At 41.2% G+C, this 19,186-nt stretch overlaps 1 protein-coding gene across 1 annotated transcript in view; it reads right to left on the minus strand.

Moving 5' to 3' along the window:
- LOC102974106 (phosphatidylinositol 3,4,5-trisphosphate 3-phosphatase TPTE2-like) overlaps nucleotides 1-19,186 on the minus strand; it is a 123,104-nt gene that overhangs the window by 85,190 nt on the left and 18,728 nt on the right. The window contains exons 2-3 of the mRNA XM_055089673.1: nucleotides 14,869-15,122; nucleotides 12,558-12,644 (exon numbers count right to left, since the gene is read on the minus strand). Of these exons, the coding sequence (XP_054945648.1) occupies nucleotides 12,558-12,644; nucleotides 14,869-14,945 (164 nt within the window). The 5' untranslated portion in view covers nucleotides 14,946-15,122. The remainder of the gene's footprint in view (nucleotides 1-12,557; nucleotides 12,645-14,868; nucleotides 15,123-19,186) is intronic.

The following is a 19,186-nucleotide window of genomic DNA, read 5'->3' on the forward strand; positions in this document are numbered from 1 at the left end:
GCGCAGGCCCCGGACGCGCAGGCTCAGCTGCCATGGCTCACGGGCCCAGCCGCTCCGCGGCACGTGGGATCTTCCCGGACCGGGACACGAACCCGTGTCCCCTGCATTGGCAGGCGGACTCCCAACCACTGCGCCACCAGGGAAGCCCTCCTGGCAGCCACTTTCTTTCCCGTTGCCTTTCAAGATAATGCCTTTTTCCTTCTTTCTTTTCCATTCTTTCTTATTTTTAATTTCCCCAAATCAAGTCCGTTAAGTGAAATCTCGGCCCAGTTCCCGGCCAGCCACAAAGTTACCGCTAGTTAGTCCCACATCGGCCTGGTGCCCCCTCCCCCTCCACATCCCACGTCCTGATGGTGAAGGGGCTCTGCAGAATCAGCGGGAGGGGAGAGGAACGTTCATCAGGGCTCCCCACAACTGAGCACAAGGCAAACCTTCCTGTCTACGGGGTCCAGAGACCCCCTTTCCGTCCCTTCTCCCCGTCCTTCCTCCTCCCCACACCCTCCAGCTGTCCCTCTAAAACGTTATACTCTTCTCACTCTGTGAGGGTGAAAGGGCAACATGAGCCGACATAAAGGGCGGAGGATGGGATGGGACGTCCTTGGCCAGAGGCCTCCAGCCTAGGTCTTTACCTGGTGCTGCTAACAAGCCAGTACTAGAATAAGAACTCTGTGTCCATAGCAACACTGAACAACAGATTCCAGGTGGTCCTGAGACGTGCCAGAGTGGGGAATACAATGAACTTGGTTCCAGGCTGCAGGGACTTAAAACTCACGCTGTTCTCCTTAAGGACAGGGGTGGGGTACGAAGATCAAAGAGCCCAGGATAATCATCCCAGGGCAGACTGTCTCCCCTGTTACTTTTTCTTTTGCATCCAATGGAGGGGATGCTTGTTACATATTCTGATTCTAAAAAAGGTTACATTGAGCTTCTGGCTTCCCCTATAGGCTGGAGAGAATGACCAGAGGGCTGAATATTTTCTGGCTAATATTAACTTTAAGTAAAATAAGCAAGGTTGATACAGGAATGAGGAGGAAACAATCATTTTACTCAAGGTATCAATTCATAGGATTGAGAAGAAACAATCAAGTATTAGTTGTAAATTAAAAATACACCCATTTTCCTGAGTAAATCTGAAAGGTGTAAACTAATACCAAACAAATGAAAACAAATATGGAAAAAAATGTTTTTAAATTTCAACTTTTTTTTTTTTTTCTGGCTGCACCGCGGCTTGCAGGATCTTCGTTCCCTGACCAGGGATTGAACCCCGGCCACGGCAGTGAAGCGCTGAGTCCTAACCACTGGACCATCGGGGAACTCCCCCCAAAAAGTTTTTAAAACATGGGTGAAACATCAGAATTTTTGTATGGAAATTACAATATAAAAATTACCCCCAAAAGAGGAATAAAATATCAGTTTGACATCTGTGTTGGTACATGTTATGAAGCTGAATAAACGGTCAGTTGAAGACATGGAAAAAAGATTAAAGCCATATTTACTTAGTATTATGTCTGTCAAGCACTTTGCAAGTTACAGAAATGAATAAAACATGGTCACTGACTTCAGTGTCAGGTTGACGACCTCAAGGCCAGACCATGCTGAAATATGTCCAGAGCATCCTACTTTCTGTGAGAAAGACCTGCCCTCAAGAAGCCTAGTTTACCAGAGCCTTATCTGACCTTGGGGAAGGGCAGTAAGATAACCTCCAGCCTTCCTGTCTCAGATAAAAGGACGGAAAAAAGACTAAGAAACTCTTCAGAAGATCACAGCCCTTGTTTCTTTGTTTTCAATTTTTGTTGAAAACTGGACTTTTTTTTTTTTCTTTGGTACGCGGGCCTCTCACTGCTGTGGCCTCTCCCGTTGCGGAGCACAGGCTCCGGACGCGCAGGCCCAGCGGCCGTGGCTCACGGGCCCAGCCGCTCCGCGGCACGTGGGATCCTCCCGGACCGGGGCACGAACCCGCGTCCCCTGCATCGGCAGGCAGACTCTCAACCACTGCACCACCAGGGAAGCCCCTGGACTTTTAAAATAATGTAACAACTAGAAATCAGATTTTTCCCTTTCTCCAGGGTCTACTGTTGTTTTTTGTTTGTTAAGTGACCTTTCTGAACTCTGTTCTTTGTACAGCATGACTACTGAAGTCAGCTTGGTCGGCATAACAGTCAGCTAGTAATTAGAGAGTCCCTCAGGTGCCTGGAACCAGTAAGTCTCCCAGTGGTTACCATTCAAGAAAGAGAAAATGGCTTCTGGTGCCATCTTTTCCCTTCTCTGCCGTGTACCCCTCCTCTATACCCTCAATTCTCCCACACTAACTGTCTCGGCTAACTTCCCATTTTCTCTTAAACTCTCCCCCGTCCCCTTTTCCTCTGAACTTTTCAGAACCTGTCCCTTTAAAATTAAGCCTACTGAGGAGCCAGAGACTAAACCCTTAATTTCTTCTATTCTCTGAAATAAAGCTGAACTTTGAGCCACAGTCATAGATTTTTCCCAAAGTAACCGAAGACCCTCACAGATTTGCTGAGGAATTTAATATTGATACTCAACTTATCAGCCTACTTTCTCTGACTTGTATCAGCTAGTCCATATGCTGGTTGGCAAAGGCCAGTCCCAACACTGAATAAAGACTGCTACTTGGGAAAATCCTGAAAGGTACCTAGAAATACAACTGGAAAAGCCTTACCGAACCAGGTTTCTTTGCCCAACACGCAGCAAGCCAAATGCTGAGACGCCGAAATTTGCAGCAGCGAAGGGGTTTATTCACAAGGCAGCCAAGCAAGAAGACAGGAGAACAAGTCTGAAATCCACCTCCTCAAAGGCCCGGGAGCTAGGGGTATTTATGGGATAAAACTAAGGCGTGGGGAGCATGGGGAAAGCTAATTAGAGATAAGAAAAAGGTGAGGTGATCTTCTTTCTGCGTAGATACACCTAAGCTACCGGCTTCTTCCCAGTACGCATGCTCACAAAATAGTGGTATTAGCATGCTCTGAGGATGGAGTTTTCGGGCCTTCTGACGTCAAAAGGTCACCGAGCATGCTCAGTTGGAGGGTCGGTGGTCTTAACCAGTCTTAACCAACTGGAGCGCAAACTGGACACAGCTGACTCCAAGCTCCTGAAAAACAACTCAGGCAAACCTCTTATTGTTTAGGCTACTCAAGGACCTGCACGTTTTTGTAAAAACAATTAAAGGGAGCTCGATCATTACAGGTGTAATGGATCTAACTGATGATTACCTTCAGCTTCAAAACCAGCCTGCTAATTCATATGATCAGGCTCAACAATCGCTAGGTGGCTTCATTGGGCAACTTCTAGGGCTTTTCCAAAGCCTGTTGATTGGAACACGATTCAGCCTTGCACACAAAAATCGGATGAACCTGTTCATGACTATTACGTCAATTTCAGATTATTTTAAATGAAAATTCTCATCTTCCTTCAGATGTCGATTCTACTCAGGTAGCTTTTAACTCTACATTTATTTACAGGCTAAACCAGGACCTTTTCCTTCTAGTAAAAAGGACCAGGATGAAATGGGAAACTATGTCCACTCCAAAGGTAGTTAATCTGGCAAACCAGCTCTCTTGAATGCTAGATGAGTCACCTAAAAGGAAGACCACCAAAATTCTGAATCTTCAACTCCAGCAATTGAAAAGCAAAACCCTCCTAGTTTCTGTTATTATTGCAGGGACATTGGAAAAGAGACTTAGAAATGTAAGCTCTTCAGGAACCTGCAGCCCTCTAACCAGCCTTTGAACAGGCTCTCAATTCTCAATGAGGGGGCTCTGAGGAGCTACAGGGGCTTTTCCCAATCCTCTCTCTAACTGGCTTGGAGAAACATTTCTCCAGATTGGGGCTGAATCTCTTCCAGTCCAAATTGACATCAGATTCACACTCTTGATTATCAACCCCACTACTATAAAGCAGCCCCTGCCTTGGAGTACTAGAACAGTTCAAACAGTAGGGACCTCTAATGAACCTCAAGATGCTTCTGTCTCTGAACCTATTTCCTTTTGTTTAGGCCCTTTGAGAAACACACACCCTTTTCTCCTTAGTTCCTTCACCCCTATGCATTTGTAAGGCTGTGACTCCTTAAAGAAGTATCATGCCAGAATTTCCTTCTCTCAGAAGGGGGGAATAATTCCTTTTTTTTTTTTTTCTTTTTTGACCACACTGAGGCTGGTGGGATCTGAGTTACCTGACCAGGGATCAAACCCAGGTCCACGGCAGGGAAAGCCCGAGTCTTAACCACAGGACCACCAGGGAATTCTGGGGGGAATAATTCTAGAATTTAACAGTAGTCATCAAAGCAGCCAATCAGATGAATTAAATGACCCTGTGACATCTTTTATTTGCTCTGTCTAGAGCTGATCCTGGAAACACTAATCGTTTGTCCCTACTGAATCAGCTACCACCGTCCTTACAGGAAAAATCTCCACTGATATTGGCAAAATTCACAGTGCACCTCCCATCAAGATTCAGATAGATCCCTCAAAACCTCTTCCCAGAATTAATCAAGAGCCTATGAGTAAAGAAGCCCTTCAAGGCGTAAAGCCCATAATAGAAGATTACAGCCTCAAGGTCTCATTATCCCTTTTACTAATCCCCGTAATACTCCTATTGCCCCTGTGAGAAAACCTAAGGGTGAGGGTGGCGGTTTGTCTAGGACTTCTGAACAAGAAACCACATTGTTATCCCTAAACACCCTGTTGTTCTTAAGCCTCATATATTGCTAACATCCATTCCTACAGGAAGCACATTCTTTTTTTTTTTTTTTTTTTGTGGTATGCGGGCCTCCCTCTGTTGTGGCCTCTTCCGTTGCGGAGCACAGGCTCCGGACGCGCAGGCTCCGGACGCACAGGCTCAGCGGCCATGGCTCACGGGCCCAGCCGCTCCGCGGCATGTGGGATCCTCCCAGACCGGGGCGCGAACCCGGTTCCCCTGAATTGGCAGGCGGACGCGCAACCACTGCGCCACCAGGGAAGCCCCCGGAAGCACATTCTTTACTGAAATTGATTTATGCAGTGCATTCTTTAGTATTCCAGTTGCTGAAACTAGCCAATACCTTTTCCCCCTCACTTGGGAAGAAAAAAAATTCACCTGCAATATTTCAGAGTTTACTGGGAGTTCTACTTAGTTCTTACAAATCCTGAAGGCTGATCTTGATGATAAAAAATTCCCTAGAGGCTCCACTTTGTTGCAATATGTGGATGATCTGCTTCTCTGCTCTCCTTCTCAAGCCCCTTCACAGCAAGACAGCAGCCACCTGCTAAAGCTTTTAGCCTTAAAGGGACATAAGGTCAGCAAGGAAAAATTACAGTTTGCCCAAACCCAGTTTAGATATTTAGGGCATCTACTATCAGAACAAGGGCTACACCCAGATCCAGATAGATTTCATGATGTCCTAAGTTTCCTAAAACCCCAAACTAAAAGCACCAAAGCTAGTTGGTTATTTTTAAAATTAGATTCCGAATTTCCTTCTTATAGCCTAACCTCTTTAGTATGTTTTACTAAATAATAACAACCCTGACCCAATTATATGGGAAAAACCATATAGCATAGCCTTTGAGGCCTTACAGGAGAGTTTGATGATCCCATCTGCCCTTGGGCATCCCTATGATCAGATTCCCTTTTTCCTTTTTCGTATAAGAAAAGTAATGTAATGCCCTTGGGGTACTCACTCAAAAACACAGGGCCCACCATTGACCCATAGGCTATTATAGCCAGCAACTGGTCCCCGTGACACTGGGATACCCCTTCTTGCCTTACAGTCACTGCCCTTTTGGTTAAGACCACTGAGAATATCATTGTGGGATCCTTTAACAACTTTTGCACCTCATGCAGTAAAAGCCCTCCTGAATTCTCATCATACTCAACATCTCTCAGTCAGTCGCTCACTTCCTATGAAGTCCTTTCATTAACTCTCCTCACATGACACTTTTACATTGCAATAACCTTAACCCTGCTGCTGTTCTCCCCTCCGTCCCGGACAAAGTCCCTCCTGACTGCTTAATGCTGATGGATCACCTCCTGACTCCTCGTGATGATCTGCAGGCAGTTCCTTTGGGTAACGCTGACTTCTCATGGCTCACTGATGGTTCTTATTTAAACGGTGACGATGGCAAATATTGTGCTGAGTATGCTATTGCAACTCCTTTTGATATTGTTGAAGCAGCATACTTACCTATGGCTACTTTGACCCAACAGGCTGAACTATATGTTCTTACACAGGCCTGCACTTTAGCCAAGAGCAAAACTGCCAATATTTATACTGATAGTAAATATGCTTTCAGAACAGCTCATGATTTTGGAATGTTGTGTAAGCAATGTGACTTCCTTAATTCCAGTGCAAATAAAAGCCCCCTATGTTTAGGAATTATTGGGTGCAATAATTTTACTTGCTTGCTTTAGCTATCATTAAGATTCCAGGGCATTCTAAACTTGAGTTTCTGGAAGCTAAAGGAAATCATCTTACTGACATTACTGCAAGGCATGCTGTCCTTAAAGGAACCAAGAGCAGTCAAACCTCTGTCATGATCAAAAGGGATATTTCCACAAATGATAACTTAGAAAAACTGGCTAGAGAAGCCCAAAACTTGGCCTCAGAAAAGGAAAAACAAGACTGGAAATTCAACAACTGTTGGTTTGAAAAAAAGAGAAAGTTCTGGTTTGGACCAAATAACAACCCAGTCCTGTGAGAGTCTCTAAATTTCCCACTCCTCACCACAGTTCATGCTTTAAACCATTGGTCTACTGACAAAATGATAGCCTTCATGAATCACTATTGGCAGGGAAACATTAACAAGACCACAAAAATGCCTACATTTTTGTGTCTTGTTAAGAGACAAAAAGACTTGTGTTTTGACAAAGACTTGTCCCACTTGTCCTAAATATAACTCACAGAAGCCTGTTTGTACTGCTTCTGGGCATTTGAAACTGCCTAACGGACGCCTTGGGATCTGACAAACGGATTCCATACAACTTCCTCTGTCTCATGCATATAAATATGTGTTAGTCATGGTCTGCATGTTTTCACACTGGACTGAAGCCTTCCCTTGCAGACATGCTACTGCCTCTTCTGTGGCTAAAGTCCTTCGGGAAAAGTTTATTCCTATCTGGGGAACTCCTCAAACTTCATCGTGATCGAAGAACCCATTTTACTTGTCAGATACTTCAACAAGTCTGTGCTATCTGGCCAGGTTTCCAACACTTTCTCTGTACTTGCCGCCCTCAATCCTCTGGTTTAGTCAAAAGCACTAATGACATTATTAAGACTCAACTGGCAAACTTGAGTCTTGGAGAGGCCCTCCAAATATCTTGGCCACAAGCATTGCTGTTGATCCTTGTCAATCTTAGATTCACCCCTACTGTAACTCATAAACTCTCACCCTTTGAAATAGTCACAGGATGCCCAATGCACTGGCTTTTGCCTCTTCTGACCCACAATTGACAAAGGAGAGAGACACCAATATTACAAAGGCTTAATTGCTTCTATTAAAAATAACCATGTTTTGGTAGAGCCATCTTTTCACAGTGCACTCCTGGGAGATGAAGACCTCGAGCATCACAACTTATAAACTGGAGATTTCTTCAATTGGAAAAGATACTTCCAGAAAGACTCCATTTGACCTCTCTGAAAAGGCTCCTATCAGGTACTACTAACCAATCCTCTAGGGAATAGACTCTTAGATTCACATGACACGCCTAAAGAAAGCACCAAACCCCAACTGGACCCGCACATCATCTGGTGACCTGGAAGTAACGATATACAAACCAGGGCTGTTGGAAGTTTGTCACCAAACCTTTGATGATGATGTAATGCTTCAGAGGCTCTCCAGTGTCTATGATCTTGATAACATATAAACTTTAGATTACAAGTGCTTGAGGGAGGATGGGAGGGAGATGCAAGAGAGAGGGGCTATGGGGATATATGTATACATATAGCTGATTCACTTTGTTATACAGCAGAAACTAATACAACACTGTAAAGCAATTAAACTCCAATAAAGATGTAAAAAACATGATACAATAAAAAAAACTATCAATAAAGAAAAAATTAAAGAAAAAAGTGCTTGAGAGTGCTCTCTCCCATCCCCCCTCGTTACTCCAGTGTAACCTCAGTAGGTTTCCAATCTGTACCCTTTCTCTCCCACATGAGACACTACCCCCAGGAAAGGTCCTTCCTGGCACTGAGGGATAAAAAGCCACTGAAACTGGAAAACCTGACTCTTGATCAGTGATGCTTTCAGAGAAAGAGCTTGATCAAAAGGGGAAAAGGTAAAGAATTAATAAACAGAAACCTCAATTAAATAGTCAGGAGACCAGAAGGGGGCGCTCTCATGCCCAACAAGAAGAAGAAAGACCTTTCCTTTCCTGGCAAGGATGCAACCAGTGAAAAGCATGGATTTTTTTTTTTTTTTTTTCCACTACAGCCCTCCCAGCTTCCATTTCTACTCTAGAAAAAGTTCTCTTTCCCTTGCTGTGTGGGAACTTGCAAATGGCTCGCCATGGTTGCAGACCCTGAATTGCACATTTCTGCTGACCCCAAATAAACCCATTTTTGCCGGAGAAATAGCTGGCAGTCTATTTTAGGTCAACACCGGGATTGCAGGATGTTGGTTTTCAAGGCTCCTATGGAGCTGAGGAGGGTGTGACTAGGAATAGGGCAAGTTAGAGGACCCCAAAGCTCACCGTTCTCATCAAAATTCAGCCTATGTTCTTGAATAAATGCTCTGCAGATTGCTGTAAGACTTTGGTTAGTTTCCAGAGTTCTGAAAAAGTTGATTCTGACCATTTTTGCCAGTGTTCTTTTGCTTTTATGAAGGGAAGAGTTTTTGGAGGTCTCTGCCAGTTTTACTGATATTACTTCCAAATGTACTTTTAAATACATTGCTAGATTCACAAGAAAGTAAGGGAAGTACTAAATCATCACAGACACGCACACACACTCACACACTTTAGCACTGAAACTAAAGTGATAAACCAACACAGAAACAAGGAATGCCCTGGAAGTCTGCCAAAACCAAAAATCTAGAGCTTTGTTGGTCAACATTGTGGCTGACTGAGGTGGTAGGTAGGAGTTGGGGAAAACAATAGGCTAACATAATGCTTTGGAAAAAAATAAAGCTGTGAAATAAGGTGTCAAGAGAGGACTTTGAAAAGCTCTGACATATTCCTGGGAATATAGAGTTTTGTTGGTTAACCAAGTAACAGGATTTGAACCTGACAAAGTGGGCAGCTCAATGAGACCTACACATAAATCCAGGCACTCAAACTGGCTATATACTTGGTTGAAAAGATAAACTTGGAAAAATCTATAGGGGGGGCAGAGTGAACCAGCAAGCAAATCAGTCTGTCTCTGCTGGCATTGGATTTAAAAACAATAATAATTTTAATTTTGATAATCTTCCCCAGTGTTTTGTAATCAGCTGTACTCTCATGCTGAAATTTGAATTTACGCCACATTCAGAAATAGAACTACAATACGATCCAGAAATTCCACTCCTGGGTGTATATCCAAAGAAGACCAAAAAAAAAAACAAAAAACCAATAACTCAAGAAAATACATGCATCCCAATGTTCATAGGAGCATTATTTATAATAGCCAAGATATGCAAGCATCCTAAGTGTCCATCAACAGATGAATGGAGAGAGAAGATATGGCACATATATACAATGGAATACTACTCAGCCATAAAAGAAAAAAAATGGAATTTTGCCATTTGCAGCAACATGAATGGACTTGCAGAATATTATGCTTAGTGAAACAAGTCAGACAGAGAAAGACAAATACTATATGGTATCACTTATATGTGGAATCTAAAACATGAAACAAACTGGTGAACATAACACAAAAGAAACAGACTCACAGATATAGAGAACAAACTAGTGGTTACCAGCGGGGAGAAAGAAGTAGGGAGGGGCAATGAGAGGTACATACTACTATGTATAAAATGAATAAGCTACAAGGATATATACAAGGGAATATAACCCATATTTTATAATAATTATAAATGGAGTATAACCTTTAAAAATTGAATCACTATGTTGTACAACTGAAACTCCTATAATATTGTACACCAACTATACCTCAATAAAAATAAAGATATATAAAAACCTTAAACATTAAAAATAAAATAAGATAAAATATTGTTGGGGGAACAGCTACCAAAACATACTAAAGTTTTAGGCTGAAGAAAATACTAGAAAACATGTTCTTAAATGCTCTTAAATCCCCATATGAAAGCATTGTAATTCATTTACTTCTTTTTTATGCTACCAGACTTTCTCCATTTTGTCATATTCAATGTTCTTTTATTAGCATAATAACCTTATTATAATTATGCATATGTATCTATTCATAACAAACTATATGTTTGTTAAAATATCACTGAAAGGTTTTTTTAAGTTTTAAAAAAGTTTTTATTGAAGCATATCAGATGATAATGCTTATCATATTTATCATCAAATTTTGCTTTTATGAAAAACGAATATGCATCACACTTAGATGACTCCAAAAGTAGAGTATACATGAAGCTTATGTGGTAACTGTATTCATTTTTTAATTTTACTTGTTCTTTCTTTCTTCTCCCTTTTTTAAATGCATATACATGTATACTGGTGCTTTGTTCCTATAAGAAAAATTCTCAAAAGTGGGGTTACTGGATCAAAAATATGTGCATCTAAATTATGAAGCAAGCAATAAAATAAAAATCCATGACCTCACATAGAATAAAAACATTTCTAATCCCGTGGAAGCTACTGGGGGTTCTCCTCTTATTCATTCCCCTTGTCTCTCCATTGAGGTGACCATTCTTCTGAAGGTTTTTATGTTCATGACCCCCTTGCTTTTCTTTACAGTCTAGATAGATAGATAAAAGACAGACAACAGCAGAAACTAACACAACATTGTAAAGCAATTATACTCCAATAAAGATGTTAGGAAAAAAGAAAAGACAGATATTTAACCAATACACTATTTTGTTATAGTATTTACTTTTAAGCTTTACAAAGATGGGTATCATAGTGAAATGATACTTACTTTGAAGCACATTTTGATCACTAAAAACCTCTCTATAAATATTAATTAAATTAAATTGTTGGGATTGTTTGCATAGCTTACAAAAATTTTATTCTATAACATATCTAAAATAACATTCTGTGTTAATAAATATCAGTGGCTCTTTGATTTAAAGGCCATGAAACTCAGGCTAGCTGTAAATGTTTTCCATATATCCACATTATTTTCCAGTGGCATGACACCATTCAGATATTTAGAAATAAGTTATTTTGGCAAGAAAAAAGTTGCTGAACTCTAGAAAGCACAAAGTAGACACAACTGAAGGTTTTTGAACCTGGAGAAGGAAGGATCATTTTCTATAAATGATTTTTCACAAGTGTGTTTCTCACATTCATGCATAGATAGCTTAATTGCTGTATTACCAGTTTGCTTCACTAGATGGCGATATGAGGCATAATAATTACGAATGCCTTCAAAAAAGTAAAAATAACTTATCTTGAGAAGACTGCTCGCTGTAGAGGAGAAGCTGTTGCCTGTAGATGTCATCTTAAAGGATATAATCTTCCATCATATGATTTGTTATGAATTGTCAGCTCCAGGGAGAAACATTTGCTTGGGGTCGACGGTGAGTTTACGAGTTAAAAATAGTTGATTGGTGAGCTGAGTGGACTCCTTCATTTATCCACCTGGTCATTTGTTTATTTTTTTTCATTCACTGACCAAGCATTTATCAAGCACCGAGTGTGCCCAACACTGCCAGGCATCGGGGATATAGAAATAAACCCCATTGGGAACGTAGACACAATCCCAGTCCTCAAGGAGCCCACAGCCTCGGTCTAGTAGGGAAGTGAGTATATACCCTAGCAGTTACAATACATCTGGAGAAGAATGATAGAATGAGTTAACACAAGGTTCAGTGGTGGCATCAGGAAAGAAATAGCTAGCTCTGATGGAGTAGGAGGAGATGCCTGGAATGAGTTTTAAGGGGTAAATAATTCAGAGACATTCAAAGATGGAAAGAAAACTTTAGCAATAGTCTAGACAAAACTTGGTGAAGGCCCGAACCAAGTGAGTACACGTGGGGACAGAAGGGAGACGATGTGGCCTAGAAGATGCACAAGAGGTAGAATATGTTGGACTCGATGGCTAAATGATTGAGCGATCAGAGGGAAGGATGAAATTTCCTAAATCATTTAAGACAAGTACTGTGGAGGTCAGGATGAAAATTCTACGTGACTGTCAGAAACCGAAAATATATATATATTTTTTTTTGCGGTACGCGGGCCTCTCACTGCTGTGGCCTCTCCCGTTGCGGAGCACAGGCTCCGGACGCGCAGGCTCAGCGGCCATGGCTCACGGGCCCAGCCGCTCCGCGGCACGTGGGATCTTCCCGGACCGGGGCACGAACCCGCGTCCCCTGCATCGGCAGGCGGACTCTCAACCACTGCGCCACCACGGAAGCCCCGAAAATAATTTTAATAAAGCACCTGTATTCATATCTTAAATTGTAGAGTGCCTCCCCACCCTTCCCCTATTCTCGAGATCTCACCTCATTCTCTGTTTACTCTGGTGTGTGAATTTGTTCTTCCTGCCAAATGAGTCCGTCTCAGATTTGTGCTGACATGTATTAAATTTCCTGTAAAAGTAAGAAACTAGCGTGTCATATCTCTTGCTCTCCCTCTCTCTCCTTCTCCTTCTCTTTCAACCTCTCTCTCTCCTTCACACACGCACACCCAGGGACAAGTATGTAGAAAAATGTGTAGTGTCGTTTGTAGAAAGTTACAAATTAAAAAAATAGAATAACTATTCACATAGCAGAAAAACAATCCCACACTCATACCAAACCCCAAGAAACTGCAGCCGCTACCTTTCAGTGTTCTTGCATCCTGGAATGGAACATGGGCTTTACTGCAGGTATTTACAACATGATACATATTCATCTATTTGGAATAGTTTTCTAAGTTGCTTTTTAAGTCCTATTATTTCATGCAGATGATTAGAAACCTAGAATTCTCAAGTTTCTGTTTCCAGTCTGCCTCTTAATTTCCACTGCGAACTTAGCTCTCTTTTCGGTTAACGTCCATATGGGTAACTTTATCCATCCCCTAACACAGGGAGTGTAATAACACATACTCAGTGAGCGTGTGAGGCTCAGCCAGAAGCTGACTTGCTATGACCCTATAAATCAGCCTGGACAGCTGCTAGAGGCAATGTGAGAGAGAAAGAGAGAGAAGGAAGAGAAGCCAAAGTCACAAAGAGCAGCTTCCCCACAGGCAGAGTGGATCAAGTGCTAGAAAACTTAAATTAAAACTTCAAAATTTCTAACTTCCTTTTTTGAAATGTGTGTGTGTGCTTTATTTGTGTAGTCGTGAAGCAGGAAGAATTTAGATGTGTATATTTGAGTCTCCCAGGCTTCCTCTCCACATATCTTCATCTACATCCACATTATTATCCCCTCATCTACACTCCAATCCACTTCTCTGTCTTCTCACCCTCCTGCCACCTCATGCCTGGATCATCCCTGTGGGACAATTAAAGTGGACAGAGGAGTATCAGGAGTAACCACAAAGCAATGTTGAATGACTGGACCACACCCAACCAGTACAAACTTCACCTACCTGTAGAGTATATTTCTGAGAAAAGCGTACAAAGGGTTCAAGTCAAAAGTGTTTAAGATATAACAGGAGCTGGTGGAAGGGGCATGAGAGGTTTATATCAAAAGGTCTTGGTTCAGAGGGTTCCTCAGAGAAGTGGTTGATTCTAGGGCTGGGGTAGGGAGAATCTAATCGAGCCTGGAAAGTCTTGTGTCAGAAAATACAGAATGCCCACAATGACGAGGCCTGACAAAAGGATATAGGAGTCAACCTAAAGGAGTCCCCAGTGGCCAAAGCTGGAACAATTTGAGCAAGAAAGTAAATAATGATAATATGGGGTTATGATCCATAGGATTAAATAAATATCCATGAGTCCATACATATCTATATCTACGTCTATCCATCTATCTATGACAAGATCACTACTAGGTAAACATCACAATAATAATTTGCTGCAGGCAAGATCCATTGATGGAAAGTTTGAGGAAAATTAGGATATTAGCCTAGTCTCAATGAATATCCACTAAGATATTCATCATTTACAAAGGGAAAAATAGTAAGTTGACAGTGGAGAAACCTGACAGATACCACCTTAACCAAGTGATCAAGGATAATATCACCAGTAATAGGACATACCAACATTGTGTATTTTCTCTTATAATGCACTGAGAAGGACACTTTCCCTCTGTGTTATTCTTGCCAAAAATATACAACCACAATCTAATCGTGGGGAAGCATCAGACAAACCCCAGTTGACAGACATTCTACAAAATACCTGGCCAGTACTCTTCAAAAGTTTCAAGGTCATGGAAGACAAAGATTGAGGAACTCTCCCAGATTGGAAGAAACTAAGGAGACAGAATGATTAAATGCAATGTGAGATTCTGAACTGGATCCCAAAATGACAGACAGAAAGATACTAAAAGGAAAATTGATGAAATTCAAATAAGGTGTGTAGTTTAATTAATAGTATTGTATCAATATTAATTTTCTGGTTTTGATAACTGAACTATGGTTGTGTAATTGTTAACATTAGGGGGAGCTGGATGAGGGTAGACTTGAACTCTCTATGTGCTATTTAAAATTTTTTTCTATAAATCTAAAATTATTTAAAATTTAAATGTTTTGTTTTTTTAAGAGCTTGAGTCCAATCTCAGCTACAACATTTATTAGTTCTGTGGCTTTTCTGGGCCTCATTTTTCTTACTAGAGTTAGGATGGATGATCCCTAAACCCATTCTAGAGAACTACAGAATTGCTTTCTTACCCACAGTGCTTGACTTCCTTTACTTCCGCAGACCGCATGCAGCAGATGTTGAAAGGGGGAATCTTAAAAACAGTCATGAAATGATAATTGCAGGTAATTCACCTCTGCAGTTCAAGTTTCCAATTTAAAGCAGAATGATACAGGACTGGAGGATTGTTCCCAGCTTGTTAGGGGTCAGAAGCTGCTTCAATAGAGATCATGCCAAGAGGAAACTTACTCGCCCAAAAGTATTGCTAAAGAAAGAGAGTTTTAGTCTAGAAGAAAACACAGAAATAGAATATTAGCTGTTAAAGAGTAGTGGAATTATGAGAAGTCATTTTGTTTCAAAGTTGCCTGAATGTCACCATTTTCTTTTTAGAATTAAAAAATACATCTGCCAAAAAAATTTTTTTAATGCTTGTACTTGGATAAACATATTGTTGAAAGTTCCCACCTCTCTAATCCCAGCATCTAGGAAGAATGTCCCAGGAATGCTTTGGCAGTTAAAAAAACAAATCAGCTTCGCAGTGTTCTTTTCCCCTGATATCCTCCCACACACCCACACACGCATTCCTCTTGACCACTAGGACATTCCATGTTCTCTCCCTCCAGCAGCATTCCCCTCACTTTCCTCATTCTCCCGTGGGCCCTTCGTCCCTGAGGATCCATGGCATCCAATTCAAGCATGACTCTGAACTCAAGGATACAACACCTCAAACTAGGAGGTATTCCCTCTTTCTTTATACTTTCCAAGTTCAGCAAGGTTTTCTTTAGTCACTGACGATCAGAAATGTCCATCTTCTTTATTTATCTATCTTTTTTTTTTCCCCGAAATTTCAAAGTTCTACTACTCATCAAGGGCCTCCCTCAATCGAACAAAAACCCAGTGTTTTTAATACTTGGTACACTTGCCCTGGTACAAATGCCCAGCTTGGTACAATTTCTAAGTGTTATAGGAAATTGAGTTTTAAGTTTACCGGAAATTTTCTGCAATCAAATCTCTGTAGAGTAGAAATTACTCAGAAGGCGCTCTACGAGCCCATTTAGAATTATTTACGTTCAGAAGAACTGGCATGACATTTTCATGGGTCTTCCCCTATGGAGTTTTCACAACCATGTGGCCCAGACGAAGCACATGCTTGCAGCATTTCTCAGCCTCCTTACAGCATTCAGGAAATTCCATGTTGGTGGTAATGGTGTCAAATCAGAGCTTATTGGGATTACATGACCCTCTCGGTTGCCTGGGGCTCCACCAAGTGGTTTAACAGTAGCCATCTGCCCAAAGGTGGCTCCTTTGCCACCAGTCCTTGTTCTAGCAGGGAGTGGCTTTCATTCCTGACTGGATTTATCTGGCTATCTGAAAATTTATCCCTTCATGTGCCAAAACAAAAATATGATTTAAACTGTTCTCTGTGAAATGTTTGTGGATTTACCCCTCTTTGCTTTTAAAATAGAATATACTGCATATGAGTTAACATTTCCGGATGAACCCTATTATAAAATGTGATGCCCTACAGCTAAGGAAATGTATACCATAGTCTGATTTTGTTTCATTTATTCCAGGTTCACACTCTTTTTGGATTCTTAGGTCATACTTTTTTTTTTTTTTTTTTTTTTTTGACCATGCCACACTGGCATGTGGGATCTTAGTTCCCTGACCAGGGATCAAACCCACGGCTCCTGCAGTGGAAGCATGGAGTCTTAGCCAATGAACCGTAAGGGAAGTCCCATCTTAGGTCATACTTCTAGTTTTTCTTTTTCTCCTTCATTGTCAGGGTGTCACTATTACCAGTGTGCCTTCCGGTGTACTTTTCAGCTACTTCTGATCTGATGTAGATGTGGGGATGAGACGTCTGGAATCATAATGCTACGGGTAAAATAAGTCTATGGATCTGGAGGGAGGCCTGATAACCTCTCACGTTATTAACATACATGACATTTGAGTGTGATTCAGAAGAGGTGAAAGAAGCTAGAAAGAAAATAAAATGAAGCATTGGACTTGATTATTGAAAAGTCTCTTTGGGCATCTAGATTACAAAAATATAAGATTGCATTGTTCTTTAATTACAGTGTATTTCATGCATAATAAAATGCACATATCTTCAGTGTATAGTTTGTCTTGACAAATGTGTATACCTGTGTAACCCCATTACTCAAAGCAAGATACAGAGCAGTCCCATCACCCCAGAAGTTCCTTTGCTCTCTTTCAAGCCAATGCCTCTGCTGCCCCACCACACACCCCCAAAGACAGTGGTTGTTCTCATTTCTGTTGCTACAGTATTTATTTGCCTGCCCTTTTCATAAATGGAATCATACAATATATCCTCTTCTATGTCTGGCTTCTTTTGTTTAATAAAATGTTTTGGAGGTTCAAGTTGTTGCATGCACTAGTGGCATATTCTTTTTTATTGTTGAGTAGTAGCCCATTACACAAATATAACTCAATCTGTTTGTCCATTCTTCTGTTGACAGAATTTGGTTTGTTTCCAGCTAGGTGCTATTATGAATAGAGCCCTAAAAATATTTAAGTATAAGTCATTTGTGAACACGTTTTTATTTCTCTTGGGTAAATACCTAAGAGTGGATTTTTTTTTAATAGGCCCAATCATACTACTTGTTTTTATAATGACTTACATATACATAATCATTTCTTAAATGTTATTGATTGGTTTTTAATTTTGAGAGTTAATTTATAAACAAAGCAAGTGAAATGTAGCTATAGTTACAGAAGAAAGAAAAGACTGGAGAAAAGAGAATACTAAGTAAAAGGAACAGCACATGCAAAGGCCTTAGGAGGAAAATAGTTGATGTATTAGAGGAGCGAAGTGAAAGCCATGTGGCTGGAGCATAATGTTTGAAGGGAATAGTATTGGGTGGACCAAAAAGTTCCTTCGGTTTTTAAGTAAAAATAAAAGATACGTTTTTCATTTTCACCAAGAACTTTAATGAACAACGTATTCACCCTTTTGTTCCACTATCTTCTGCCATTTTTCGGGCAACTTCATAATTCCATCTTCCCAAAACTTTTTATCTTTTTGACCAAAGAACTGTTCCAGGTGCCTTTTTACAGTCTTCTGGGAATTGAAATTTTCTCCATTAAGAGAATTTTGTAAAGACTGAAATAAATGGAAATCCAAAGGTTCAATGTCTGGTGAATACAGTGGAGGAATCAGAACTTCCCAGCCAAGCTGTAACAGTTTTTGCCTGGTCATCAGAGAAACATGTGGTCTTGCTTTATCATGATGGAAGATTATGCGTTTTCTGTTGACTAATTCTGGCCGCTTTTCGTTGAGCGCTGCTTCCAGGTGGTCTAATCGGGAGCAGTACTTGTTGGAATTAATCGTTTGGTTTTCCGGAAGGAGTTCGTAACAGAGGACTCCCTTCCAATCCCACCATATACACAGCATCACCTTCTTTGGATGAAGACCGGCCTTTGGTGTGGTTGGTGGTGGTTCATTTCGTTTGCCCCACGATCTCCTCCGTTCCACATTACTGTACAGTATCCACTTTTCATCGCCCGTCACAATTTGTTTTAAAAACGGAATGTTTTCATTATGTCTAAGCAGAGAATCGCATGCGGAAACATGGTCAAGAAGGCTTTTTCTTTTTTGTTAACTTATGGGGACCCCAAACGTCAAAGTGATGAACATAACCAAGCTGGTGCAAATGATTTTCAACGCTTGATTTGCATATTTTGAGTATGTCGGCTATCTCCCGCGTGGTATAACATTGATTGTTCTCCATTAACGTCTCGATTTGATCGCTATCTACTTCAACTGGTCTACGTGACTGTGGAATATCAGCCAGCAAGAATCTCCAGCACAAAACTTCGCAAACCACTTTTGACACGTTCGCTCAGTCACAGCACCTTCTCCATACACTGCACAAAACATTTTTTTGCGTTTCAGTTGCATTTTTACCTTTCTTGGAATAATAAAGCATAATACGCCAAAAATGTTGCTTTTTTTCCTTCCATCTTCAATATTAAAATGGCTACACAAAAAATTCACCAATTTTGATGTTTTTTTAAATGCATGTTGCTGATATGACAGCTGTCACAATACAATGTAACAACTGTTTCGAATGAATTTAAAGACAACTAAGCACTACTAAAGCTATCTTACGGAAAAAACCGAACGAACCTTTTGGCCAACTCAATAGTAGAAGATGGGCTTCCCTGGTGGCGCAGTGGTTGAGAGTCCGCCTGCCGATGCAGGGGACACGGGTTCGTGCCCCGGTCCGGGAAGATCCCACGTGCCGCGGAGTGGCTGGGCCGCTGAGCCATGGCCGCTGAGCCTGCGCGTCCGGAGCCTGTGCTCCGCAACGGAGAGGCCACAAC

Source organism: Physeter macrocephalus, chromosome 13, assembly GCF_002837175.3.
Source record: "Physeter macrocephalus isolate SW-GA chromosome 13, ASM283717v5, whole genome shotgun sequence".
Lineage (NCBI taxonomy): Eukaryota > Metazoa > Chordata > Mammalia > Artiodactyla > Physeteridae > Physeter > Physeter macrocephalus.